At 40.9% G+C, this 27,371-nt stretch overlaps 2 protein-coding genes and 2 non-coding genes across 4 annotated transcripts; 2 read left to right on the top strand and 2 right to left on the bottom strand.

Moving 5' to 3' along the window:
- Nucleotides 1–2,643: 2,643 nt before the first annotated feature.
- On the bottom strand, nt 2,644–2,725 carry Trnal-aag. The gene has a single exon. It is a non-coding gene; the product is annotated as a tRNA-Leu (tRNA).
- Nucleotides 2,726–3,580: 855 nt separating this feature from the next.
- Nucleotides 3,581–25,901, top strand: LOC105692455 (muscle-specific protein 20-like). The gene is made up of 5 exons (XM_012411672.3): nt 3,581–3,735; nt 13,823–13,904; nt 22,369–22,498; nt 25,143–25,263; nt 25,352–25,901. The coding sequence occupies exons 1-5, from the start codon at nt 3,712–3,714 to the stop codon at nt 25,541–25,543; spliced, it is 549 nt and encodes a 182-aa protein (XP_012267095.1). The 5' UTR covers nt 3,581–3,711; the 3' UTR covers nt 25,544–25,901.
- LOC105692456 (myophilin) lies at nt 5,552–10,820 on the bottom strand. Its single transcript, XM_012411675.3, has 4 exons — nt 10,663–10,820; nt 7,822–8,021; nt 7,607–7,727; nt 5,552–7,498 (listed from the first exon to the last, which is right to left on the bottom strand). Exons 1-4 carry the CDS (start codon nt 10,666–10,668, stop codon nt 7,316–7,318), a joined length of 510 nt encoding a protein of 169 aa, XP_012267098.2. The 5' UTR covers nt 10,669–10,820; the 3' UTR covers nt 5,552–7,315.
- LOC112694808 lies at nt 13,193–13,333 on the top strand. Its single transcript, XR_003150191.1, has one exon. It is a non-coding gene; the product is annotated as a U4 spliceosomal RNA (small nuclear RNA).
- Nucleotides 25,902–27,371: the final 1,470 nt, after the last annotated feature.

The raw sequence follows: 27,371 nt of genomic DNA, 5'->3' as shown, positions 1-27,371 counted from the left end.
TCATGAAGTTCTACCAGTTGCATGGAATTGCATCCTCTGAGCGGTACGAATCTGTGCCAGGTGACAATTTTTTACTTGATATTGTTCGAATATCGGCAAATAACTTTTGGAACAACTTTTCAAATAGCTATCATCGAATTTGCTCCTTAAAAGCTGACACTATTGATACTGAGGGGTAGCAATGATACCTCTCACGTAAAGACAATGCGCCAAAATGTCTCAAACTTCATGAAAAAGTTAAGACTAGATTTATTTATACATAGTTATCAAATAATTTGCATTTCTCGATACTCCAAATTACAATAGATTAAACTTTCAGTTCCGATCAGAAACGTTCAGTATCTGCTTATTGTTATCACAATAGAAAAGTTCGGTAAGTCTATAGAATTATTACCTTGATTGTGGGGAGCACATTTTTTCATATTAAATTTCTGAGTTAAATTAGTGTATGAAAGATTCGAGGGTATCCACCTGAAAATTAATATCGCCCAATGTAAAATGACTCTATTTTTCTCAGGTTCAACCTTTTTCTTTTCCTTTTGCTAGTTACGATTAGTTTGAGTCTCAAAGTTGGTTTGTGATAACAGCTCGAAATCAGAACTTCGGAATTTGTGTTACTACGTACTCATATCAAACTTTTGAATGTAGGTCTTCCGTACAATGTGACGGTTTAATTGGCCGGAAATCTCCGGTCAGAAAGTAGGTACTCCGCTCACATGGATATCTCAACTAATCTCAGTTGCTGCATATTACCGTTCTTAATTGAGTGAGCAGGAATTTCCTTCGAGAAGTTTTCGCCATAGAAATCATCACCTACAATTATTTCGCTAACAACGAAAAAAAAAATGACCAATTTCATTAATTAATCAGTCTTTCTGTTCTCAATTCAATGTTCCAAATGTTTCAGGTCTTTGTCAGACGATTAGACATTTCTTCCACGTACAAATGAGAAGGAATATCCACAATGCACCTGACAAATTTTCGAAGTACAGTTAACTTACGAAAGAAGGTTCAGGCATGGTCTCCTAGTTCATTTCGCTCCGGCTACAGTGTTTCTGCTCCAAGTGCCCCAGGCATTAACTCGACTGTTTTGAGCTAAGCTCTTGTATGCCATGCTATCCTATTGGATTACTAATCAAATCGAACTTGGCGTCTATCGGCTCGTCATTGATTTGATTGATTCCCTATTGGCTAAAGTTATTGGCCATTTATAGGTAAAGAAAATGTCTCATCTCATTCCTCTAACTTGAGAATATAAGTAACGAATTCCCCCCGCCTTTTCCCAAATACGCGTGACTTTTCGATTAGAATTTATCATTCCTGATTGAGATCATGATAAAATTCTTAATCCATCACTCGATTTTCATTGATTTAATTCTTATCTTTCAATTCCATAAGGTTGTTCAATGCAATCCGAGAGTACTTGATAACAGGTTTGTAACACGTTGAACGAAATTTCACAATGAAACACTGGCGTTTGTTTAATACGCCAGCTGAAAGGTTTCAAAAAACCTCAAGATGCAATGCTTAATCAATCACTACTTGAAGGACTCTGATTTCTAGGTGAATTTAGTTTTGATACAAATGAGTGCTAAGCCAGAGCTATATGTATTACATATACCTATACGTATAAGAATACACTTGGTGAAGGAAAATCTTCGCGTATAAGCAACTGAAAACAGGTTTATCTCTTTTATTCCGCAGGGATATCTGCGGGGCTGCATATATGACCCCATACGTGTGGACGACCTCGGAGGAAAAGGCGTGGTCCAGGGTGGCATCTCCCTCGCGAACCCACTACCAGGGTAGCAGAATGCAACTCCAGAATGTCTCTTGCTCGGCTTTCTCATCGTGATTCTTCCCCAAGTTTTCGCCATCCTGTGGGTGCAGAATGGTAAGTTTCATCCTTAATGACATCACCTATATACATGCAGTACGTAAGTGTATTCGGGTGAACTACGACCGATGTCAACATCCTACACTTTACACGAAGACGTCGCTAAATCAATATTATGCTCATGCTCCGGGCACTGTGAGAACCTACCAACAACAACTGCAGCAGGGGCGCATCCAATACCAGGAGTTGAGAGTAAACACAATCGATCTACCCGCTTTCACAGGGTTGGAGTTTCAATGAGTATGTATAACGGTTATAATATATTATTATCTTTTCCTTTGGATTTTTGTTTAAGATTCGGACTTTAGTTTGTTTGCTTTTTTGAGCATTTCAAATGTCTCTGAAATATTGCAGGCATTCAGAATTGTTGTTTCGATATTCCCTCGGATATTCCTTATATCAGTTAGTCATTGCTATTATACATACCGGAATATATTATATGTCTTTAGGGTATATAGTACTTGATAAATCATATATATGTCTACTACATATGAAACACATATGTACCACATATCTTCATAACATGTACGGACTACCGAGCGAGCTTCAACATCCACGTGTACTCCTGGTGAACGTGAACCACAGCGCCTCGATCCGACGTAACCCCTTCGTCCCTTAGAAATGTTGGAATCCTGCAATTGTAATTGCAACTGCTACTCTGCCCCTTGTTCCCTAGGTTTCCGGAGTTAAATCTCAAAATTAAACCCTTGAAGCTGATTCAGCAAAAGATCATCTTCCAAAAGAATTGGCAGCGGTGGGATTCGAACCCACGCCTCCGAAGAGACTGGTGCCTTAAACCAGCGCCTTAGACCGCTCGGCCACGCTACCTTGTATCAGGGTGAACACCTAGAGCTGTAATCCAATGTCAAACATGGCCCATTCAAAAAACCATATTCGTTATCTTCATCAGACCAAGTCGAAAATGTAAGCATCAAATACAACGCTCGAATTCACGCGAATTTCTCATATCCTTCGATTCGCATTCGATACACAATATATCTAGGATATATGAAATCGTATACATATAGAGATCTATTCTGATCTGAATAGAAAATATTTTTTTACCTGATGCGCATGCGACCGACTGTTAATAGATTGATCAAAATAATCTATAAATAAAAAATCGAGATTATAACGGAGTCGTTAAGTATGTGATATACAATCAATCACTCCTGGTACATGCTAATGGAAATAGCGAACTCCACTTTACGAACGATAAACCTGAAGACTGTGACCGTAACAAAAAATTTTACAGAATTTCTCTGGCCAGGGTCCAACATTAAAGTGCATAAAAGTATTTTACCAACCGGTAAGTTCGTGCCATTTTTTTATGAATATCGTCGTTCACATTCAGTTCAGTGGTAGTACCATATAGTACTCATTTAATGTAACTATGATGGCTCGAGTGAGTCCATTCGATTTGCGTAATTTTTGGGTAATTTCATTTTTCTATTTCGTCTTCATAATCGTGATTCTGTCTAATCTCTCCACACACATATATATGTACACATATATATACATTCTATCCCGCGGTGTATCTCCAGTTACAAAATTTCGAACACAAGTAAAATAATTTCGTGCTCCATAGGTGATGTGCGCCCGTGAGCTCTGACTGTACGCGCATAAATGAGTAAGTGGTCCATATATAGAAGCGCCCCCAGATTCGACCAACACCACCGCACCCTTGTCACGGTTATATACGCTCGACCGGGGGACCGGCCCACACTTTTTGTGCCGCGTTACAACCGTTTGAACAGATTTCGTCCTCGATTATTACCTTATCTTGAGAAAACAAAAAAATAAAAGATAAAATCATGCCTGGACGTCCTCTTTGGCAGGTAAGCGGTGCATAAATGTATTCCCCGATTAATAATAATCACTCCAGCTGACCAATGCTAACATTTGCCATGGAGTGCATACGAATAAAAGTTGTTGAGGGTCAGGAATCATCATCAGGCTCGCGGCAAAATGATCAGCTGTGTTTGACACTTCTAGCTGTCGCATGAGACCGAAAGCAATGCGTACGGGTGTAGTTTAGGGCAGTGTGCAAAGTTGTACTACGTTCAGAGGCATCAAAATAAAACCGTGTGCAAAGTCTCATTCAAGAATGAGACTTGTCAGGTATAACGTTGTACAGTGGTTGGATTTGCGAATGCCGTATCAGCATTGATTTATTGTATGATATCGATGTGTCGATTGAATAATTTTGAAATCATTAGCGGCACCGAACTGACCCTGAAAAATATTTCTCCCATCTTAATTTTTTCATTTAGCGATGACTTTCCGTATTTCTTTTCTTCTTTGTGTTCCACCATCAACGACCCTGGTACAGTATCGCATGGTAAAGATATATTTCATGGTAATCCGGGTGAGGGACTACAGTTTTCTTTTGCTAAATATACCGTCGACCCAGAACTGTCAAGATATTTTCACAGTATGTGCTTACCTCAATGTTCTGTTTTTTTTTTTATGCATCAGATTGTGCAGCCAGCTGATAGATTTTTAATATAAAACAGCGATATATTTTTACCTAATCCGCGAGTATAAAATACATGTGAACGTAGTACAATACAGGGAAGACATATATCAGTTGACCGATTAGGTCATGTTCGAAGATTTTGAAAAAAATGGTTCCTGGTTCCAGAAAAACCATGCGCAGATTACGGTGTATATCTGAGATGTTTTGTTGTATAACTATGAAAATTTCCGTGACGTCAAGTTATTCTGACATTTTGCATACGTACATACGTACGTCAGATTGGGTGGTTCTATTTCCAGACTCGAGTCAGAAAAGCTCTAAATTATTTTCTCGAATTTTGTTTCCTCGAGTTTCTAATTCCAGATTAACGCTTTCGCACGTTAATATTAGTCACCTAGTCATTGTACTGGATCGTTAAATTTTTTATATTCACCACCATTGAATATATATAGGTATACCTATATACATTTATGATGAACGAAAAATAATAATTACTAAAATAAACCAACTCAATGTGAGATCTTGAAGTCCTAAAATATTTTTCTCCTCGTTCCAAGCACAAAATTACTCAAATCTCAAAATAACGCGAAGGTTTTCGCTTGCGTTGCAGTTACAAAGCAAGACGAATCTTACCGATTTAATAAAATTCCGAGGATTTCTCGTGTGAAGAAACGGCTCCAAGGTTCCTCTGTGAGTCGAACAATCTTAGGTCGAGGTGTTTTTAAATTTAATTAGACCTTCACTGCATATTTAAAACAGTTCGAAATTGAACGTTACTGTATTAAAAAAAAAAAAAATAACGCCACTCCTTTTTTCGTTTCGCGTGGGGGCTGTGTTGAGCTAATGTAAATTGCAACACCCTCTCCTATGTGAATTCCTGAAAACCGCAACTTCTGCAACAATTCTTGGCTCATCGCCATATACTGCAGTTTCCTAATGTAAGTCATTAGCTAGGGTAGGCCACACGTCTTTCGACTACCTGAAGCTTTACTTTTCACGCCTCAGGACCGCAAGCATCTTCGCAGAAAGTGATCAATCTCCCTTAGAATTCCTCGCGTTCTTATCCTACATGTTATACTACTCACACTTACAATTAGGTGTTCTTCACTGTAATCAGGCAAAGTATACGTACACAAATGTTACAGAGGCGTATAATTGCAATGAGACAAAATTCATAGTAGAAAATAGCAGTGCCCGTTTTTATTATAGAATATCAAGGTATTAGGAAAGTAAATTTATCATGCTTTTTACGATAATACAAGCGAATTATATAATCTATAAAATCTAAAGAAGACCTGATCATTAATTATGCATTACGGTAAAACTTTGACTCTGGCAAAGTTGAAGAATAAAATGGTTGGCACCCGTATAGTGTGTGTATTTTTTTTGTTTGCTCAAATAAGTACGTATGATACTTATATGGCGTTTATCATCTTCTGTTATACATACATGGTGTCAATATGTATAATCGTATATGTCGTACAACATATGCAAAGCAACATCAAATAATCGCACCTCATATATTTCATTTCTATGAGGTATAGGAGTAAATCATAAGTAAAGTGTGTGATTTAGAGTAGTTAATCTCAGTGTCAAAGATCAATTAAGTCATGCGTGTTGAATGTGAGTATGTGCATCCTAAATGATGACTTTGTGTGTTTGTGTGTTTGTGTGTGTCGTGTTTGTGTAAATTCGTATAAATTTTAGAACAAATGTGCGTGAGTGTGTTATAAGTATAATGGGTAGTTGATCTTATTATTTGTGGGGTGTGTATTGTTAGTGAATAATAAGAAATTCATATTCATAAACTCATGCTTGTGTTGGATTGTTTAACAATGCTTGTGTATTTGGTTTTGTGAATGTGTATAGTATGTGTTTTATGTGTAAATGTGCGCGCGTGTATTATTTGGTGTTTGTTACAAACAACATTGTTAATAAGATGTGTGAAAACGCATAGGTAGTGTATATTGAAATTAGTACAGGTATAGAAATGGTGAATAAACATGCAGAGTGTATCATATAGTGTTTGAAGAAGAAACTCATTGTGCTTTTAGAAATGTAACTATAAATTTATTTTAACAATTTTAAAGAAATGGAGAGTAGTATAGTAGAAAGTAACGATATATGAGTAATGAGTACTGTTAGTTCGTTTGGTGTAAAGTCAAATTATGTACGTTTAGGTAGATTCTTAATTATCGCATGACTCGTGTAACATTTTCTGTATACAGCATATAATTTCGTAGATGGTGGTTTTTTTTACGTAGATTGTGTGTGTGGGTGTGGATTTGTAGGTGTGCGTGTGCGTGTTCGTGTTCGTGTTCGTGTTCGTGTTCGTGTTCGTGTGCGTGTGTGTGTGTGTTGTAGATGTAATGTGTGTATGTGCGTGTTAAAGGGTAGGTGTAATTGTGGTATATCAGCCTAATTCGCAACGATGCTAAAATATTGCGATTTTTATCCGTAACCGAAAATAATACAATATTCAAACAACGAGAAAGAAATTACGTATATGCATGGTTCTTTCTTCCTTTTTCGGCGTGTATACATATGTATAATAGTAAACGAATGTGAGTCTCTTTGGTGTAACGCATCGTACAATATGTAATCGTGTATTTGTAATTTGTGCCTAATTTTTGTGACTATTTTATTTGTCACCGGGATGTTTTCAACTTCGAATTAAGATTTTATTAACATTTTAAATTTGGATCCGTTTTTTTCCTTTTCTTTTTTCTTACAATGGAATAATTCGTCAGTTAAACATTATCTCGTCATAAATAAATTTGGGATCCCGGTTTGATGTTTTCGTTTTCAAATATTCATATAATAATATATGTTACGGGTCTGTGTATAGGTGGTATATGCGTGTATATACATACATAATGTGTGCGTGCATTGCATGTAGGTCGATAAATTTTATCGATATATGATATAGATAATATAATTTACATGTGCCGGGTGTTGCCGAATCCACCGTGACCACTTTGACTTGCGCCCTTGTTGTATCCCATTTGTAAATTAACTTGGCCTTCGCTTGCGCGGAGTTGTTCTTCCGTAAATTCTCTCTCGTTCTTCTCAGCCATTTTCGGTCCTAATCTTGGACCATTGTACTCCGGGTGTTTTTGCGTCTGTTCATATGCCAAGTTATTAGTTGTGAGTTATGTCGTCCGATATAAATCAAATAATAGTAACATGCGACTATAGTATAGTATTGCATTCATTCAAATTTTACTCACGATTCTGCCGAGGGCGTAAAGGCAAAGTGTTACTTGAGGGATGTTTCGCCTCTCGAAGAGATCTGCGGTCTGGAAAATTTCTTCTTGTGGTACGCCGTAGGCTTTAATCGCCGCTTGGAACCTGTTCAACAGATATTCAAAATCGGTAATGGGTATACGATATCCCAACATTATTTTATCCGAGAAGAAAAAAAAGAAATATTAAAAATACGAACCTCTGGACGTTCTCCATTAGTTGGAAGTTCGTTCCTTTCGTTTGGATTTTTTTCACTGAACCAGGGGCGAGCTTGTTGATAAGATTGCAAAGAACTACGCCGTCCTTAAGGATGTCCTCGTAATTTCCAGCTGGGAGTTTCTCTCCAGTCACTGATTCGATCCATGCTAGAATTTCGGCTTCCTGTTCCTTGTTACGGGGCTGAAACATTCCGAAAGTTCAATTTTACTGAACAAAAATTATAATACAACGCGTACGTCCCTCGCTTCCGGACGAGCCAGGAAAAGACTAACGACCGATTATCAGGGAAGTCCTAGTAAAAAATTGTAATAATCATAAATCTGTCTCTCGAAATGCAGCATCTGGCCTGTTCATAATATACCTCAAGAAGTTCGGATAGCGAGTTAATTCTGGTTTAAAAGTGTCCGCCCCCGGAATAGATCGAGAACCCTGCGTCTAATGCTATATAATGTGGTGGTACGGTGTTGGGTTACAGGTATAAAGACCGGATCGAAAATAGGATGCAAGCTTATTATTTATGGACTTAATAACATACCCACTAACAAATCGGACGAGCATTGCGCTCATAAATGTTCATTCGTCCGCAGCTACCGAAATTCGTACATATCACATGCATACATGTCTCGTAAAACTAGTTCACTACACAGACAATTCATAAATGGGTGTGATGAATTCTGATTTATACGATACCCACAGTCCATGTATCTATAATGTTCTACCTTTGATTTCCGATAGTGTTTTACTTCGCGTCTATCTTCGCACCCAAGATTTAGTTTATACTCACGAATATTTTTGGATTCGAAGCTTAGCAGCGGCTGCCAATATGTTACGGCGTCTGTTCATACCACTATATTTACGACTTTACGTGCTTACGCACTAGTATATCGTCCGTAATACATGAGAATTGAGACTGTGAGAATACCGCGCATTCGAAAACGCGTCCCATGCACCTATCCTAGAATCGGGAAAAATCGAGTACGAAAATAGTAGTGATATTCTCTGGCAACTAACGAGGTGACACGTTCGATATATCTATGGTGACACCCTAGCTGCGGCTGTAACATTGTAAGCCTCTTCGTTTATCTCCAGGGATTATTTTTGGATCCAGAAATAAGTAGCTTGACGTTATGCACCAGAGTTCTGAGCCAAGTAAGCGCTCGGTTACGATGTCGTCTTATTGGCTTCCCTTAATTTGAAAAAAAAAAAGAAAAAACTTCCCGACTATCCACCTAGCTTCTTCGTGATGATGGGTTCGTACGTTATTGAAAAGGGAATCCGTGTAAATACGAAGTGGAAATCTGATTGCGATACAGATGAAACTTGTAGCGTCAAATTGCGTTAGGATTGCCCTGGCAGCGGCTTTTCTGTTGTTCCAGTGAATTGGCTCAAAGTCAAGTCGGACACCTGCACCAACTTTTCCTCGGTGTGCGCTTTCAACGAGTTTTATTTCAACGATGTTGTAACAGTTTTTTCATCTCATTCTTTTATTCTCTTCATTATTATTAGCGCGGTTTCCCGGACGTGAAATAAAACCTAAGATGAAAGAATCAAACGGAGTTATTCCAACTCCATGGACGTTGGAAGTTGAAAAGTTTAACGTCTTCCTCCCAACCCGTGGTAAAGAAAAGATGAAAGACTTCTCGGACTTATTTTTTTAGACGCTTGGGTTGCGCTGTAAAATTATACCCTAAGGGCTGCTCGGTTTGTTAGCAAAAGATTTTATCTTCCTTTTCGCGGTTTTCTATTTGGGTCGTGATAATTCATTTCCAAAACGTGTGCCAGGAGAAAAAGTCCAAAAGTAAAAAGTACACGGCTATATTTAAATCACGATGCATAATATCTTGCATAATATGAAAACTACTCGTTAATCGAGAGTTTGAATGAATGGAGTACGATAAAAGATCACTCAGGATTTTTCTTTCTCTAGTAATCGATGCGATATGATAATGGGATATATCTATACAGTGGGTCTAGCGATTTTTCATATAGTCTAGTTGTTATTCTACGGTTTCTAAGTTTACATAAAAGTCGACCGACTGCTGCTGCGCTGCTGCCGGGACCGTTTGACATCATAAATTTTGCACACGATCATTTGTTGGAATTTTATATAAACACGTGTCATATCCGTATATACTCGCATCGACAAATATCCCCTCGATACTCTCAGAATAACGCGATGATAAAAAAAATGCGTACAAAAAAAATCAATTCTCTTCTTTTTTTTTTTTAACAATCGCTCGATCAAAGAGATGGCTGAATTATGATCGTTTTTATAGCTAATGGATATTCCAAAATGGTACTTATATTACAAGTTATAAATATCTTTACCGGATGTTAGGTGACTGCTAGTCGAGGCCATAATGTTCATGTTTGCTAAACTTGACATCATAAATTAAAGCAATATGACACGCCTATCGTAATAGATTAGCATTCATTTTGTTGTTGTTTCATTAACTTCGGAAAAAATGAACTAAGTCATTCATAGAATTATATAATAAAGATTTTCATTCATTCGCCATTTGTCAATGGTCTGGGCATTGACCTGTAGAGAACATTAATTTCACAGTGATAGAATATAGAAATTTTGCAAAAAACTATCGAATCATTGTAGAGTTTCAAAGATTCAGCAATTAAGAAGAGAGATTATTTTGATAGGTTGATTTCCATTAGTCTCGGCAAAGTAAAGCTTATTTCACTTTTTTGCGGATTTATCTTCCGAGTCTTAGACAGTGAATTAATCTATTCCGTAATCGGGGTTATCAAGGGGTAAGTTGTAATTGGGGCAAATAGAAAAAAGGGAGAAATAATTTTTTCAACTTACCGGCATGTTGTGTCTTGTGTATTGTGTTTTCGGAGTGGAAATGTATTGAAGAAGTGATTTTGGAACGGTGTTGCCGGGTAGAGTAGAGACTAAATTCGACGCTCGTCGTCGCGACGCTATATTCCGTCATCCCCTCCGCTGATCCATCTCGCAGATCTTGGGGAATGGAAAATCTTGGCCCAACGCCCGTTGGGTATTCCCACACTCCCACCTGGTCCAAAAACCCTATAACACCTTGCCCGATGTCATTCTTCAAAGTATCTGTACTCCTAAGTCAAACGAAACTAATCATTTCCGATGGCTCCTATAGATCCGCGTCATATTCTCGTGAGCTTCGCTAATTTACTATGACCACCGGATAATTAGCTACTGGCGGTATCGATTGATCCGCCGAATAAATTTCTCTCAAAGTAGCGTATCGAAATCTACATTAGCCTCGCGTTTCGCGGCTCATTTCTTGATAAATACTGCATGATGCTATGCAAAATAAAATGCGCTGACCGAATTCGTTACGAATATCAATTATTGTACATCGTAATTTGAGTTTAATGTTCTGAGGTTTTTGTATACATTTATTATTAAACACAACATTGCTCGAGATCTTGTATACTTTTGGTGTGCCTTCGCTGCAGCAGCATATGCATATCAAAAGCTCTTCGAGTGCGTTGCCCTCATTTTTGCATACAACTCGTATTTGTAGCTGCACGTATGTAATTTCAGAGATGAGCGATGTTATCCTCGGTACTTACATGCATATTCTCGTTTATGTACATTAAATTCTCAGCCCTGACCAGCTGGAAAATGTTTGATCTGTATATAATTTTACGCCATCTGCAAAGATTTTTCGAATAGGTATACCTTACCGAATAGAAATTGCGGGAAAAAAAGAACCATTGTAATCGTAAAAATTAATGTTGAAAAAGTGAAAACGCACCGCTTCACGAACATCGGATCAAAATAGAAATTTACTACGCAGACGGTAAGGATCGGTGATTAAAAATAGAATCATTCAGTCTAAGTAAACTTCTTTTGAAACTTAAAAGCCTATGTATGTACTTATGTACAAATATTGCCCGTATGTCGCGGTGGAGGGAAAAATATTAGGTGAAAAGAGTAAGACAAAGTGGCAAAGTGAATGAAGGAATACCTGAAAATTTATAATCTTCGGAGGCTTCAATCCTGAAATAAAATATTACAGGAATACGATCAAGGTATACGAAAACTTTAAGTAAAGGGCGTATTTCGGAAGACTTGAGAAATAAACCTGCGGATAAGTGTTAGCAAATGTTTCATGTGTGAAATTGACAAGTATAAGTTAAGAGTATAACGTCGAGTAGTGTGAGACGCCAAGGAGACGGGCGACAAGATGACCAGATGCAAGCACCGATAAGTTTACGTCGTTCGTTCTGGACGGTGGCCATTCCGAAAACGAAAGATGAGAGCACCGACTATTATAGATTTAGTCAATCAGAGCACGCACTTTTACGTTTGAAATTTCGTCGGATATCCCCTCTCTCCATTGTACTCGGTTCTCACAATCAGCCGTATCCATTTGATACTCGACTTGATATCAACATATGTCGATAATAAAAACGGTGCCAATTTTGGCAATCCGAATATTATTTCGTTGGATTATACAAATGAGAATGTTATTTATGCTCGATTCTGTCGTCAACAAGATCGTGCGATCGTATAAAACGTTACTGTATATAACGCTATTTCCAACCAGTTGCAGCATCCGTTGCATCGTTGCAGGCTTTTGGTCGAACCGTTCGAACCGTCCCGATGGTAGCTATTCCTGGAATATGATAAAGCTTGTAAAAAAAAAAAAATAGACCGATCACCTTGAGGACATTCGAAACAATATGATATTGAGAAAAAACATATTTATTTCCGTCGCGTGGTTCGTGCGAATGTACAATAAATTAAAATTTTATTTTAATAATTTTGCAATATACATTTTGAATCCATAAACATATCACACGCAGCACTTCACCGATCGTACTATTGTACTAACGGCGACGTCATACCGTTTCTGTTTTTTTATTTTTTATTTTTTTATTAATATAATAATCGTTAGAAATATTGTAGTGCGCACGGCACTTTTCATGCATATTGTAGAAGAGAACGTGGATCGGTGTGGCTAGCAGAAATTCCCTGCCAAGATCGCCCACGATTGACGTACACGCATACGAATGTGTAAGTGCGAAATAATGTAATCGACATGGTCTGCAGTATTACGGCACGGTAATTATATCAGAATACTGAAATGTGTTGCGACTAGTATCTTTTTTATTCGGTATTCGACGATCGATTACAGTATGTGGAGCCGACTCGATGTGAGCTTTGACGATCGTTGTATGTTCAAACTCTCCGCGCCGCGCCAGCGAGTTGAGCGAGAACGATACGCGTCGATAGTCGAACCTCATAGTTCAAGTTCGCCCTGCTAGGGGGTGTATGACGGTAAGCTTTCTCGTGAGAGAAACAAGCCCCGGAATTCAAGGCATCACGGCTCGAACGCGCTATCCTCAGCTTTGCGCAGTGGCGATATCGTAACCGATGAGGTTCTACCGAGGTGCGATTATTGCTAGTTGAAAACTTTTACCAATACCCCGCCATGACGATGTGAAATACCATCGGCTAAGGCAATTTTTGAAAGTTTCTGCGGAAACTGATTATCGATTATAAACATAATATAGCAATTTAAGTTGCTGCATGATTATCAGGGACACGGCGGGCGAAGTGATACATGACAGCCATCTACAATTTCTGTAAACTAAATATCGTCGAGTTTACCTTACCTGCATATGGTAGTGTTACATCTCACGACGATATGTGCGGTTTCTCACTGAACAGAACAAAACTTTCATACGCACAGTTGGTAAAGATATCCAAGACACCCTAACGGCAAATCCTCAGAAGAAACGAAGTTAAAAATAAGTTTATTCAATTTTATTTAGTTTTACCAGCCCAGAAACTTGAAGGCTGAATCAAAGCATGCGTCGTATCACGTCAGTCAGGTTTATAGGTAACGATATTACCCACCAACATTTGTCGGCTGGTTTTCTGGTTACCAGGAATGTGAACAATAACAACTTCACAGACAAACGTTATCGTTTGATGTTCTCTATTTTTATTCAACTTACAATCAATATTTCAGGTAGCTGGAAAGCGAGAAGCTCATCAGGAAGCCGAAGCTCAAGAATGGATTGAGACAGTAATTGGCGAAAGATTTCCTGCGGGTGAGTTTCTGAAATTGATTACGGTCAAGCATCTATGAAATAAAAGAAAAATATTCCACGAAAACTATTCTATAAATTCAATCAACCGCACAAAACCATGTCCAATAAGGGGCGGAAGTGACCGCGGTAGATCAAGAGAGCATGAGGAGGATGTTCTGAAACGCATGTATATTACGCGTACTAAAATTCTTCTCAATGAATAATTATCACACCCAGTCGAAATCTACGTTTATCATGTTCTACTAAATGTGAGACAAGTAAGAGTCGAATCCTTCGATCGCTTTCAATTTTTTTTATGTCTTTTATTCCTTGTCTTCGGATTATTGCAAGTCTAATGACCAATACATCCTCCCTAGATGAGGGTGCGAATGTTTTTTGACCCTCCTAGAGATGACGCTAGAAAACACGTTCCGTAAAAAATATGGTATACGGCTGGATAACCCTGTACAGTTGAAGCCCCAATGATCCTCATACTTCTTCTAAATATGGTACACAATTCGATTTGCTCTGAACCGGAAGTCAAAATTTTACGGAGATGAACTCCTGTTCCATGTACCTAACAGAGTCGTGTATTCGAATTGTATAACCAACCCCATACCACCCCTATGATCGGACAGGCTGCTGTCCTCACATGGTAGCCGGATCAAAGGCGTCGAGGCGCGTAACGTTCCGGTGACGTGCATAGAGAGCTTTGGCTCGAAACAAAAAAGACTGACGTTAAGAGATATTTTGGGCGCTACTTCGTACGCTTAATTCTCGATTATTACTCACGAGGAGTGTTTATTGACGGGCTCGTGGAGAAAGGACACTTGATGCGACTTGGTTTGGGGTCGAAGGTCGGAGACAAAGGGTCCATTATCGATCCGTCGCTTCCCCCAGGGGTGCGAGAGGGGGGATATGTCGCCCCCTTTCAACTCTGCGTTCCTGGCACTACCCGCGCTTTATTACGTCATCGTGCTTTACCCCCCCAAATAATTCAAAGGCGTCCGGGGCGTCGTCGGATAAGTGTGACTCCTCGTGCTGCATGTAATCCTGATCGTGGAGGCGCGTTGTCCGTCGATGTAGCAATATGGCAACGATCGCGAATCATAGCTATGCGCAGAGGTTGACGGTATCACATAACGTAGAACGTGACACCGCCACGCGATATTCGACCAATTCATACACAGCTCGTTCCTATGACGCGCGATAATACATTGAACGCGATTATAACGTCGAGCGTTTCACAGGATTTCTATGTCCTTCCACGTGATTATCAATTTTACTCCGATTGCAGGCACGTGAAATTTAGTCTCTAAAAATGAATAGATCAACGTTAATTATTCGCGGGTTAATCGATTCAGTTGAAGTTTTTGTTCCGTCCCCTGGGTTAAAAAGGAAGTTCCAGAAATTCGAAATCACGCAGCGATGTGTAGGTCGGCTGCAGATAATCCTTCGTGGGATAAAATCATCGGTATCGCTTGTAGGTATTCGTTGCCCGAAGGATGTTCACCTTGATGGTTCGGCGAACCGGTCGAAGGAAGTCATTGCATAGGATGTGACGAAGTTGTTCTTGCACTTTTAATCGACGTCTTATCAACGAAACGCATAACGAACCTCTATCGAGTAACTGTAGTCCTGATGCTCCGGTGAATGAGATGGAGGTGGCCAAAGGTTCGAACCACCCCCACTTGATCTCTTCAACATCCCCCACTTCTATAGGAGATCCGGAAAAGCTCTCTCTTCTCGGTGACAGCCTGGTGCCTAAAAAATCAGGGCGCACCTGTCCGGAGAACGTATGTTTCCAATTATAACTTTGCAAAAATTTGGCGTCTTGGTTTTTATAGACACGAGTTTCAGAAAAGGACGTTATCGATCGATCAAATTATATCCGAGAGAATCATGGAGGTAAGAATACGGATAGAATCTTGAGATATTCGCTCGTGACGCGACGGTCTTCTTTCATTTGATAATTTCGAGAGTTCTGGACATAGCGATTCGACTTTTTCTCTATTTAATTATCCGGTTGATATCCGCGATAGATATATACCGTATCCTAGAACGGGTGATAACGTACGAATAGGTCCGTACGGGCAACTCGTAGAACTAGAAGACATAAGCATTCTTCCGGGCATTCCTGTTGGCCTGGTTGGCAACGCTAGGATAGAATCTATGATAGAACTAGAAGCGCCGCCTAGATCGTCGTATAACAGCGAATTTTCTAGGTCTAGGCGTCGCGACGCTCTACTCTGATATACCCGCCGGGTTGCTGCTGCTTTTGATGTTACTCGCCAGTAGGAAATTTTCCATCAATTCAATCAGCTCCGACACCGATTCCCGGCGTCACACCGTTACCTATTCTATACGTGTCGCATGTACGTAGTACCTTTCGTGCATCCTAACTACATGTATATATTTATAAGCGAGCGCGCTACGCACCGCGCGTCGCGTCTCTCCCGCTGGACTCGCTATTAATTGACGTAGGTCGTAGCGGGATTCTTGGAACCGATGAGAGCCTGATCCTGCAAGCTCGTCGGGCATGCCAGGCACGATCCAGGAAGGCAACGCGGGAATCGTACGGGACGATAAAATTGAACGGCGACGAGCTGCTGGGGACCAATCAAAAATCTAACAGTTATCGATCGAGTCTATACGCTTCGCGCACATATTACAAAATTTATGCAAACTAGAAAATAGCCCTCGAAGGTCCTCGAGTACGCTAGATTTTCAGTTCACATCATACTGCGAAAAGAAAAATTTCTCGCCAGGTATTCGATAGATTTATCCGAAAGGTATCTCTCGCGCAGAATCCTTGGCTAGCCGTAGAAACTAGAGAGGATCCCTGTACACGCCTCCGAGGAAAGTATCGATTTGCCGTCAGAAGTTCGTCACTTAACCGTCATAGGGACGCTACCCTACCAGGGACGCATGCCTAAGGGTACGACGAATGCATTATACCCCCTGCAAGCTTCGTCCGTGCACCAAACTCGCGCTATATTTATACACGTGTATTACGGTATATATACATGTATAATTGTCGTCACCAACTATATAGTGCTTCGGTAATCACTGTGGGTGCGACGGCGCAGTTTGGTCTCGTTCGGACAAATTCACTTGAGAATCGGGTACGACGAGTAGCTCTGGACTTCAACGGGACTTTTAGTATTCACGCGCGACGTGAATCCTCTCGAATATCTGACACGCGATCATTCTCCGAAGTACCCAACGCGATCTACTCTGACAATCCGAAGAAGAGGAATGTCAGTCATCTGTCCGTCATAGCAGCGCAGGGCGCCCCGACGCACCAGGGCAACAGCAGACGTTTGAGGGATTTATGGCTTTGCCGCCGCTATCTGTACATACATGTATAGTATATACTCCTGTACAGTGGGATGCTGATGTAGTATACCGTTTGAAACAAGACTGATGAGGTTCATTGCACCCTTTCAGGGCCCCTCGCTCGGAGATCGGAGATATATGCCGTATAACTCGGTTCCCTTTCACAGAATTTCGGCGATTGATTATTGGAATTTCTCTATTATTCCGATAGACTATCGGTGTACACACATGAGTATGTAAGTGCGTGTGTGTAGGCGAGTGGGTAATTTCTCGTTACCGCGCAAACTGCGGTCTATGATAGGCAAGGAACTATATGATAATTGTGCCCATCAGAGCGAACCCAATCTCCTCATTTTCTCGTTCATTCATTATACTTTGAACAAAGCACGTTCTACTGCGAGAAGACAAAACATTGTCGGAGATTCAACGGATTGGAACTTCCTGCCGTACGAGACCGACGTGCATGGCGGTGGTGCATATTACACTCCTCTTCAGTAATCGCTGTAATTGCTGCAAGATTATATCCGGTTACATCCCGCGGACAATTCGATTGTCACGGGCATTTACCTGCCATCTGTGTCTCTCGTCTATTCTGAATAGAATTGCTAGAACTACGAAATATCACTGTCCAATGATATCCGGTGTTTGTCACGTGACGTCACCAGTACTCGGTTGTACTAGGATAGCAATACGTCGAGGTGGATGAATTTCATCGTATATATACAGCCTGAAAAGCGTACACGCGACGATGTGGTAGTGGCGCGGTGGTGTAGTAGTAGTAGTAGTAGTAGTATTACGTCGATGGGTAGCGAGTGAATTGCACGCGTTTATAACCCTTTGATACGATCAAGGGAAATTCTCTTGACCTCTTTGACCTCTACGAGCCTTGAAAATTGTATACGCAAGTGAGTAACTCGTTCTATTATGCTCGATGAAAGCTTCCACGTTTGTCTCAACAACGTCGACTTCATCCTCCGTGTGTCAACCGTCGATCAGAAATCTGTCACTGACGTCATTCCGAGACAAACCTATCAGGATTGCATCCACGACGCAGATTTACGACCGTTATGTATATGTATAGATAGATAGGCAACAGGTGGTCAAATCTTTGTACACAGCACGTGTATGTACATTTATCATATTATTCTGTACGTATAATACGAATAATATCGCGCACGTGACGGACGATAACGCGGACACGGAAATACGAGTCGAGATATAAGCGAAATTACAAAAAAAAAACAAAAAAAAACCATCAAGATATTGAAGACTAGAGATCGAAACATGTCCTCGAGAACGAAATTCGACGTGACGCTGTATACGAGATGAATTCCTGATCTCTTGCGATACCTCTGACGTTTTAAGATAAATGGGATGGATACATGTACGGCGAAGTTATACGATGCTACGTTATACACGTTTGTGGAAAATTCTTGTTGGTTACGTCATCGTGCACCTACGCAGCGTGCGCGGAAGACAGGAGCGGCGATGGTGATTCAACCTGTTGCTCCTACGTCGTAAATTCAGGCACAGGATGTTGTCCTGGTGAAATTCGTGCCTTTGACGTCTTTATGACGACCGAGTGACGTTTAATCAATACCAAGACAAGTGTTCCACGAAGACCGGCTACGCGCCACCTTTTACATCTCCTAAACCCCATGCGGGTATACAACTGATTGTGAACTGCGGAAAAACAATATATCTCATCAAATTGTCGTACATCTCGATCACCTTGGCAATAACTCCCCTTCGAAAATACGCGTAAAATACGACAACGACAATGAATTGAAACAGTTGATTTTTCACGTAACGATGCGGCGAAAAAAATTCATATATCCTCCGGATTTCGAAAATGAATACTTTTGATAAGAATCGAAACATATGTTGGTATAGTATCGCGGCGTGAATCCATTGAGCGTAATGTGTGTTGAAAAAAGACTGTAAGGAATCGGAAGTTTGCGGCATGAGTGAGCGACTTCTAAAATCGTACGGGGGCTATTGATTTCGTGTCAAACTGTCGAAACGTGACGCAGATGACATGTCAACGGAGCAGGATAGCATCCCTTGCAGAAACAGTGCGTATGCGTCTCTGCCCCTGCTGATATGAATATATTCTACACGACCACTCACCTTTCGACCTACATATACCCTCGCTACCCACGTTCAAGAAGCACCGACGGAGACCCCGCGTATTGACGCGGCGTACCCTCGACAAGCTGCAAACTCAGCGCTCGATGAGTTTTCCGCAACAGGGCGTCGTCTCAGCCCTACCAGGCCAGCATCCCGTCTGACAATCTTACCTAGATTCCGAAACCTTTCTTATCGTTGACGGGAGTGCCGCGCCATGACAGCCCATAAACGTCGTCTCATCGATTTTCCGTCACCTCCTTGTCTTTACGACATCTCACCCTGTTTTGAGGATACCAGGAATCCATCACTAGCGATTGGTCATAGACGCATCAATTCAGTTAGCGAAATCACGCTGCAGCGGTAGATACCTTGAAATATCTTCTTTGGTGATCATCGTGAAATTTAAAGATACACAATGAAAGCATCGTTATTTTGATACGTATCCCTCCGACCGGGATTCGCATGGGAAATTTGAAAAATATATAAGATAGCTGAATGAGGTTTTTTCTGCATTTCGCACCAGATAGACACTGAAGGGATAATCGGAAATTTTTTATTCCATTTTCTTAAAATAATTTGGTGAAAATGAAACGAAGAAACATTTAACGCGGAATATTTTATTTACGTTAAAAGGGCCAAATGATCTTTCAGATTGCGAATGGATTTTTCATGAGAACCATCGACTCGAACTTCGTTAGTTTCACCCAGGATATGCATCCCTGGTAGTTGCAGAGGCTGGGGGCGTCCCCAGGGACAACTTGCGCGTCCCTTTTAGGGGACCCAGGTCCGGTTCAGGTTCAGAGCTCGGTATAGGGCATCGCCGCGAACACACGACCTCGGCGCTCACTCTACCTCCCGACATCTACCCGTTGTATTATACTTACCTGATACACCAGCTAACCAGGTCGCTCTCCCCAGATATTAATATCGATACAATACGCGGTGTCGGTCGTTGGAATCCCTTATGCCTATCGCGAAGAGAAAAGATGAACGGAAGTATCTAACTGGCTGAAATGTCAAACGCCGACCGCTGAAAGGTCGTTGCTTTGGCGCACTCAAAATTTGAGTGGGAAAAAAAAATGGGGAGACGGAGTAAATAGAGCGAGATTAGGTAAATTGAACTCTCGGATCGATTCGGTCGATATCTCGAAGAGATACAGAGCGACTTGTGAATGCAGAGAGTGCGAGATAATGATGTTATACCTCTTCATTTCCCAGCCGATCGACTGTCGATGTTTTGTCATTGCGGAAGGCAGAGAATCGACCAGTTCTATATCAGGCGAGCAGGTTTTCCGAGCTGGCGATTCGCGATGAAATTCAGAAATCTGCCCTTCTCCAAAACCACGTGACCTAACGTCCTTGCAGGACTAGGCTAGTAGTACGGTGAGAATCTAATTCGTATGTCAGCGGGCCAAACTATGTAACAGACGGAGAAAACTGAAGCATTTTTCCCGAGGCTTTTCATCAATTACATATTCAATTAAGATGAGAAATCGTATTGAATGCAAAATCGATTGATTTATCTTTATTTTTGTAGAAAATTAATCACACGATCTCCTTAGGTTCAAACCACAGTACGATTTAGACCTCGAGAATGATACATTCGAGGTGTGGTTACACAACACTCACCTCCCACGCTCATACCGAGCCAATTGAGAGTCGTACCCATCATAGTCGTACTTGAACGAAGCCTTGCTCTTTACACCCGGCATGCGTATACTCTCTTAGTAGCCTCTCAACTTTCATATTCATAGACGCGACATATATTTATAATCTCATTAAATCATCAGATGTCCTGCACCGTAATCTCAAAGACCGTCTGCGCCTCACACCGCGTATTTATCTGTAATTTTGCAAGCATTAATATGGCTGAAAACTTCATGACTTTTTTTGACACCTTTTCAGAAATTGTATATTTTATTCTACTCGCGTCAATCGCATACGGTTTTTCCTTCGATTGAGATCGAATTTCATTCGAAACGAGCAACCGCATTGGTAAATTGGCGGGAGAAACTCGTGCTACAACATAAGCGCCTGATGTTTAAGAATCATATATCCACCAACGGTCGACAATCGCTGATCGGAGGTCGTTGGCGTTATGAATATAAATTGATGATGGTACAGGTCTCTTCTCGCGCCGGTACATAATAATTGAGCGAATCGTGATTTGAGGCTGACCGAAATCGCCAATGATACACCGAGTGCACTCGTACCTTTTAAGGGTGCTCACTGTTCTCGTTCCGTACCTGTTTGTTGTGCGGTACGTATAGAACAGGTTTATTGAACGTAACGTCGCACATGCATCCACCACTGCAGAGTGCAGATAGCGGCACAATAACAAGCGAGAAGGAACGAAGGCTCCTGGAGCTCGCTGAGTTCCTGGCCATTGGAGACGAAACTCGTCGTCTAGGTAGAACTAGAGCGTAAAAAATTTCACCAATCTTTCCGTAAAAAACTCCCCTATAAGATTCATCCATCCTCTGTATAAATGTGGACGAATACAAAGGGTCGCAACGTGCGAGCGTAAAAATTAAAGAGGGACATCGGATTCTCCTCGATTTTTGTAAGACGCACGAGAAAAAATTGGATGCCCCCTTGGCGAGCCTCTTGATGTAACCGGATTTCAGAACCTGGAGCGGGTTCATCGTATCAACCTGCTTCTGCATCAATCCCACCCTGCATACAATCCCGCGGGAAACTGAACGTGAAAACAGTAGCCGCTTCATACTTCGCGTAGCCTGATAGTTCGCAATTTCTCTTCGCGGATATGTTTGTATCGACTGGACTGTATATTTGTGGCAAACAAAGAGAAAATATCATTCCAAATTTCTTATCATAAAACCCGGATTCTGTAGTCCTGATGTCTTTGGATTCGCCTGCATTCTTTGAATGCTCGCTCGCTTGTGATTTTATTCCCACGTTTTGTAACACACTTCCGATTATCCGTTATTTGAAATATAAATTGAAATGAGTAGACATTATCTTGATATTAACATCGCAAATTTAACATTCACAGGGGTCAGTTACGAAGATGCCTTGAGAGACGGTATCATTTTCTGCAGACTGATGAACAGACTTCAGCCAGGATTGATCACTAAAATCAACACTTCAGGTGGCGACTACAAATTTATGGATAATTTAAACCAGTAAGTAATTTATTGTCTGTAATTATCATCGTTGTGGTCACATTTAGAAGGAATTCACATTCGCGACAAGGGACTGTAGAAATTCCAATGTTCGATTGCATATAATTTCTGGTATCCTATTCTGTGGGGGCATTTCGGTACGTTTCTACTAGTCATGTACTGTTCTGTACGTACGTACGTCGCATACCGATGAATACACGTATTGTATTACTCGTTTTTGGTACACTCCGCAAGCCTCAATCCGGTTCCTAAATGTTTCTGTTTTCCTGTGAGTTAGTCGACTTTACGCAATCGACAAAGTGTTTTATACGAAAAAGCGTCAACCTCTCGACCCTGACACCATCTCTCGATATCGAAGACACGACCGATCCTTGTTGGGCAAAATGTCGAGAGCTCATTCTCGCTGTGGTCGAAACGAAACACCAACGATCTATATTCGAATGAACTTGCGATTGGTAAAATCCACACGACGATACGAGTGGGATCGATTCCACTGGAATTGCGAACTTACAATATCTCGTTTCTCAACTATGTTTTACTCACTGATGCATGTATAGATCGGTGGTTTTACATGAAATTTCCATCCTTGTTTTATTACCGAATAGTCCTGATCGCACACGTAAAGCGTACGCGTTATGACGATACCAGGTGTGCTTGTTTTCTTGAGTTTAAATATAAGACATTGAGTGTGAGACCTCTAACTTCATATGTAATCCTAGTAATTAAGCACCAGTATAGTCCGAGGTCGGAACCACGTTTCATTAGCAATAACATTAGAGATCTTGCTCTTAAAGCTAGTTTCTAATGATTACGGTTTGCTCGTTGTGTCACTTGAAATTCTGCCGAATTCATTGCATTACACTATTGTGCATGTACGACTCCTTATAACTGTGTTATGTAACTCTGATCTAGAAAAAAAAAAAAAAAGAAACGAAACTTAGACACATATAAAATCAATCTATCTGCTATGACTAGAAATGGAATAGTTTTTTCGCTGATACAATCCTGATGAGATATTTGCAAGTCAGGAGGTAGTCTATGAATGAGATTGAATCTAGGCATATTCAGACTCTTCTGGGAAGCGAAAGCATTAGGCAAGTGCTTTAGCATATTCAATCCAACCCTCTCCGGTGCTCAGGTCTAATTGTAAGTCGCTTAAGATCAACAGATTCCATGTTGAGTCACGCGGTTAAATACATTGGAAAGAGTGGAACGACCGCGACGGAGGGAGGGAACAATCGTGCTATCGATTATTAATTAATTAATTTACTGTGCGTCGAAATAGTATATCTACCAGCAATGGCAGAGCTATGATATCTTTTTCGATTCATTCATCAGATTTCTTGTCGTACTTCATTAATTGCTCGTATAAGATAGCAAAGTGATGTTAGAACCTCATAAGAAGTAAAAACTAAACCATCGAACGGCCTCGACTGATTACTTTCGAAATGAATTATCTAAAAGTATTTTCAAAGCTGACGGCGCTTTTGCGGGTGATGGGGGTGCGATTTTACTACACCGATTTGCGAGTGCTTCGCCGACCGCGACGAGCAACGATGTGCATAGTTATCAAGGAGTGGGGTATCCATGCGCAACGCGGCCACTCCGAGGTACTCCCTTTCTACGCGAGGAACATGTCCACCGAGAAGCCTCCCCAAATTCTCGTTCTTATGCAGCATCTACCAAGGTATAAGGGTCATAGAAAAAATCAATTGTCGTTCAGACCGCGAGAATATTCCATTCGAATTCTGAATTCTCCATATCGAAGTTCTATTTCCACAAGCTTGTTCTGTAGATGACTTCGAAGATCGATCGACGGATATTTGAAAAAATTCACCTCCGTCATAAGTTTTTTTTACAAAAGATGTAACGCTACTTCCATGAGTATATATTCTGAAATGATGCGAGTAAAGATTGCAAAGGGAATCCGCACCGGCTTTGAGATGTGCGGTGTTGTTCCGTGCTCATGTGCGGCAGACGCGCCACGGATCAGGAACACATCTTCCGGATGAAACCATCCGCATTCCTGACCGTATACCGCGTTTGTCGAACCATTTTATTTCGCCAAAACGTTCAGCAGCAACAGCCGTTTCCACGTTGATGGTCCTGGTTGCCTGATCTCCGGAGATTTGCGAGAAGTTGGTTTTCTCTGACAAAGTTAGCGAAGCCTCGTACTCGTCCGACACGAGATCCCTTTCTGTTTGTCCCCCATTTTATCCGTTGGGTATACGTCGTACGTTCGCGGTACTTACGTAGAACTCGTATCAACGTACTACGACTCACATTAATTAGCGGATCTAGATAATTAACGACGAAACAATACAAATGCTTCACTAACTCGAAAAGATGGTCAGGCAAGCAGCTATCCCAAGGAGCTCCATCAGTCGATATATAGTCTTACTTCGCCTCTTTGTCTTTTGCAGAGCTTTATCTTATTCCGACAACTCTGCAAGCTCCCTTTTGCACTCTCCCCTAATTTGTATCAGGATACGAAAATATCAGACCTTTTTGTGGCTGGGAGTTCAATCTTCACGGAGAGGTCTCAGGCTCGATCAATACTCATGCTAATCGTTATAAATTCGTAAAGTTTTGAGATCATATTATACGTACATCGTGACTGAGATAGTTGATTTTTTTATTTCAGATTCCAACAAGCTTGTGTGAAGTATGGCGTACCTGATGTTGACTTGTTTCAGGCTGTCGATCTTATGGAACGCAAAAATATCGCCCAAGTAACGAACACGATTTTCGCAATCGGTCGTACCGTGAGTCAGACAATGAAACAAAATTTATCCATAGTTATTCTCTCAAATCTGCGCGTTCATTCTTTTCATAATTATAAATGTTTTCCAGACCTACAAGCACCCCGAATGGCGAGGACCTTGGCTCGGTCCGAGACCATCCGAAGAAAACAAGAGAGCTTTCACCGAAGCCCAACTAAGAGCTGGTGAAAATGTAATCGGACTCCAAGCTGGTAGCAATAAAGGCGCCACACAAGCAGGACAATCGTTTGGAGCGACCAGGAAAATTTTACTTGGAAAATAAACCGGCTCATCAGACAATGTCTTTTGAATATTCATAGACGTTTCGTTTTTCCGAAGTTATTTTATTTAGTTTTCTCATTGTTCCAACAGTCTTATGCTATCTTCAGATTCTTACAATCTACTACGTATAATAGACCTACAAATTTTTGTCTGTATCACCGAAATCTTTATTTTTGACGCTATATACGTGTGCAATATATTTTCATTGTAAAAAAAATTGAGGGAATAGTATACAAACACCTTCCCAAAAGAAAAAAACATAACGCTGCTAGTCATTAATGGGAACGTTCCGCTTTAAAGCCGAACGGATTGCGCATACCATTTATAGCTAGTCAATAAAATACATATATGCGTATGTATATATATGGTATCAGTCGACCGTGGGGCAGGCCAGTTCTTGGGGACCCCCCTGACTAGGGTAACAGGAACAGCAGGCATCGGTGGACTTGGTGCAAGCGCAGCTCTCTCGCGATAATTTAAACAGTGTAACATTAGTTCACTCCGGGCACATTCTGCTGTCCTCGTAACAGGAGAGCGCTGCGGAGTGGCCGCGTCGCGCATAAATGCGCCCCACTATTTCGTCGCGAATCAAACCGCGTACTTACGAACTCATAATTTTATGTATCTCGTATCTGATATTTATACCTGCCATCCGAATATGTCCAGAGAATGTTGGAAAAGTATTTAGTCTGTAGCATAGAGACGTCATCTTCTTGGGACCCTACCTACTTGGTTTTTGAATCGATCATCATAAAAGTTCTAGGTATAATGCATTGATAGAATTCGAGATGTCTTCCATTAGTTTCAGAATGTAAAGTTCTGCCACAACTATCATAGTGTGCAATTGACTATTTTACTGCAATCCAGACCACTCCACTATCGGCATTTGCCGGCTCTATGCCAGTTCATGAATTGTTTGGCGCAGCCCTTCCTTGAGCAAGTTGTTCGACCTCCTGATCGCCTGTTATCGTGGAGTTCATTGGTACGTTTCCACGGTGCTTCGTGCTGCAGCACTCGTTCAACCTAATCTCGCTGACCCAGATGCTGGATAATCGGAACGTTGTTTTCACTCCGGTGCAGGCATAATTCATCCTTGCATCATTCATGATACCCTGGTGAATCGCCAACCTTACTTGATCGACAAAAGTGTTTTGTGACAAATGTTCAGAATCCCGTCGAAGATACCGGTCACGAAACAAGGAGTAGATTTTTATGAGGTGTACAGACAGACTCTCCACAGCTAGAAGTCTTATATTATAAATTCCTGATACCGTTATTCGAAAATTCTCAGCTCTTACTCCACGCTCCAATGACGTTTTTATCCTATTCTCCACCTTCGCCTAATTCACTTTCTCTTTGGGTTCCTCCACACTCCTATATACCTTGTATACCTATGATGTATGCGTCACTCGATACTCGCATACTAAAACCCATCCGAAAGATCGTCTGGTTTCTTTCCCTGGCCCCTGTGGGATCGTAAAATAAAAGTCTTCTGGCTTGAAGCTATCAAATTTCTTATATTATGAGATGCAAGGGGAATACGTTCTTCTAGCGTTTCAATGGATAGTCAAAATCATCGATATTAATTGACCAAGCGTCGGTCGGCAATGTCAATCAAAGTACCTCTTTCTGTGCCGATATTGCACCAGGAGCATATATGAACAAAGAAACATTACGCAAACATTCGCAATAGGCTTCAACTATAAAACATTGTTTTAGGAATTCTCCTGGCGGTCATAAATTCCTATTAATTCAAGAGACAACAGTCTACTGTACAAAGTCTAGAACAGTAGCTTCTTACCTGCGTAACCATTTCAATCTCAACCAAT

This window comes from Athalia rosae, chromosome 1 (genome assembly GCF_917208135.1).
Source record: "Athalia rosae chromosome 1, iyAthRosa1.1, whole genome shotgun sequence".
Classification (NCBI taxonomy): Eukaryota; Metazoa; Arthropoda; class Insecta; order Hymenoptera; family Athaliidae; genus Athalia; species Athalia rosae.
The sequence above is the reverse complement of the archived record's forward strand: the minus strand, read 5'-3'. Positions and strand labels throughout refer to the sequence as shown.

Bases quoted from the DNA above. Each gene is read 5' to 3' on its own strand.
- LOC105692455 (XM_012411672.3), top strand. From the start codon at position 3,712: ATGCCTGGACGTCCTCTTTGGCAG. The intron at 3,736-13,822 runs GTAAGCGGTGCA...TCAATATTTCAG, and splicing joins CTGGACGTCCTCTTTGGCAG to GTAGCTGGAAAGCGAGAAGC. The intron at 22,499-25,142 runs GTAAGTAATTTA...TTTTTATTTCAG, and splicing joins TTTATGGATAATTTAAACCA to ATTCCAACAAGCTTGTGTGA.
- LOC105692456 (XM_012411675.3), bottom strand. The intron at 7,728-7,821 runs GTTCGTATTTTT...TCTGTTGAACAG, and splicing joins CTAATGGAGAACGTCCAGAG to GTTCCAAGCGGCGATTAAAG. The intron at 7,499-7,606 runs GTGAGTAAAATT...GCATATGAACAG, and splicing joins TTTACGCCCTCGGCAGAATC to ACGCAAAAACACCCGGAGTA.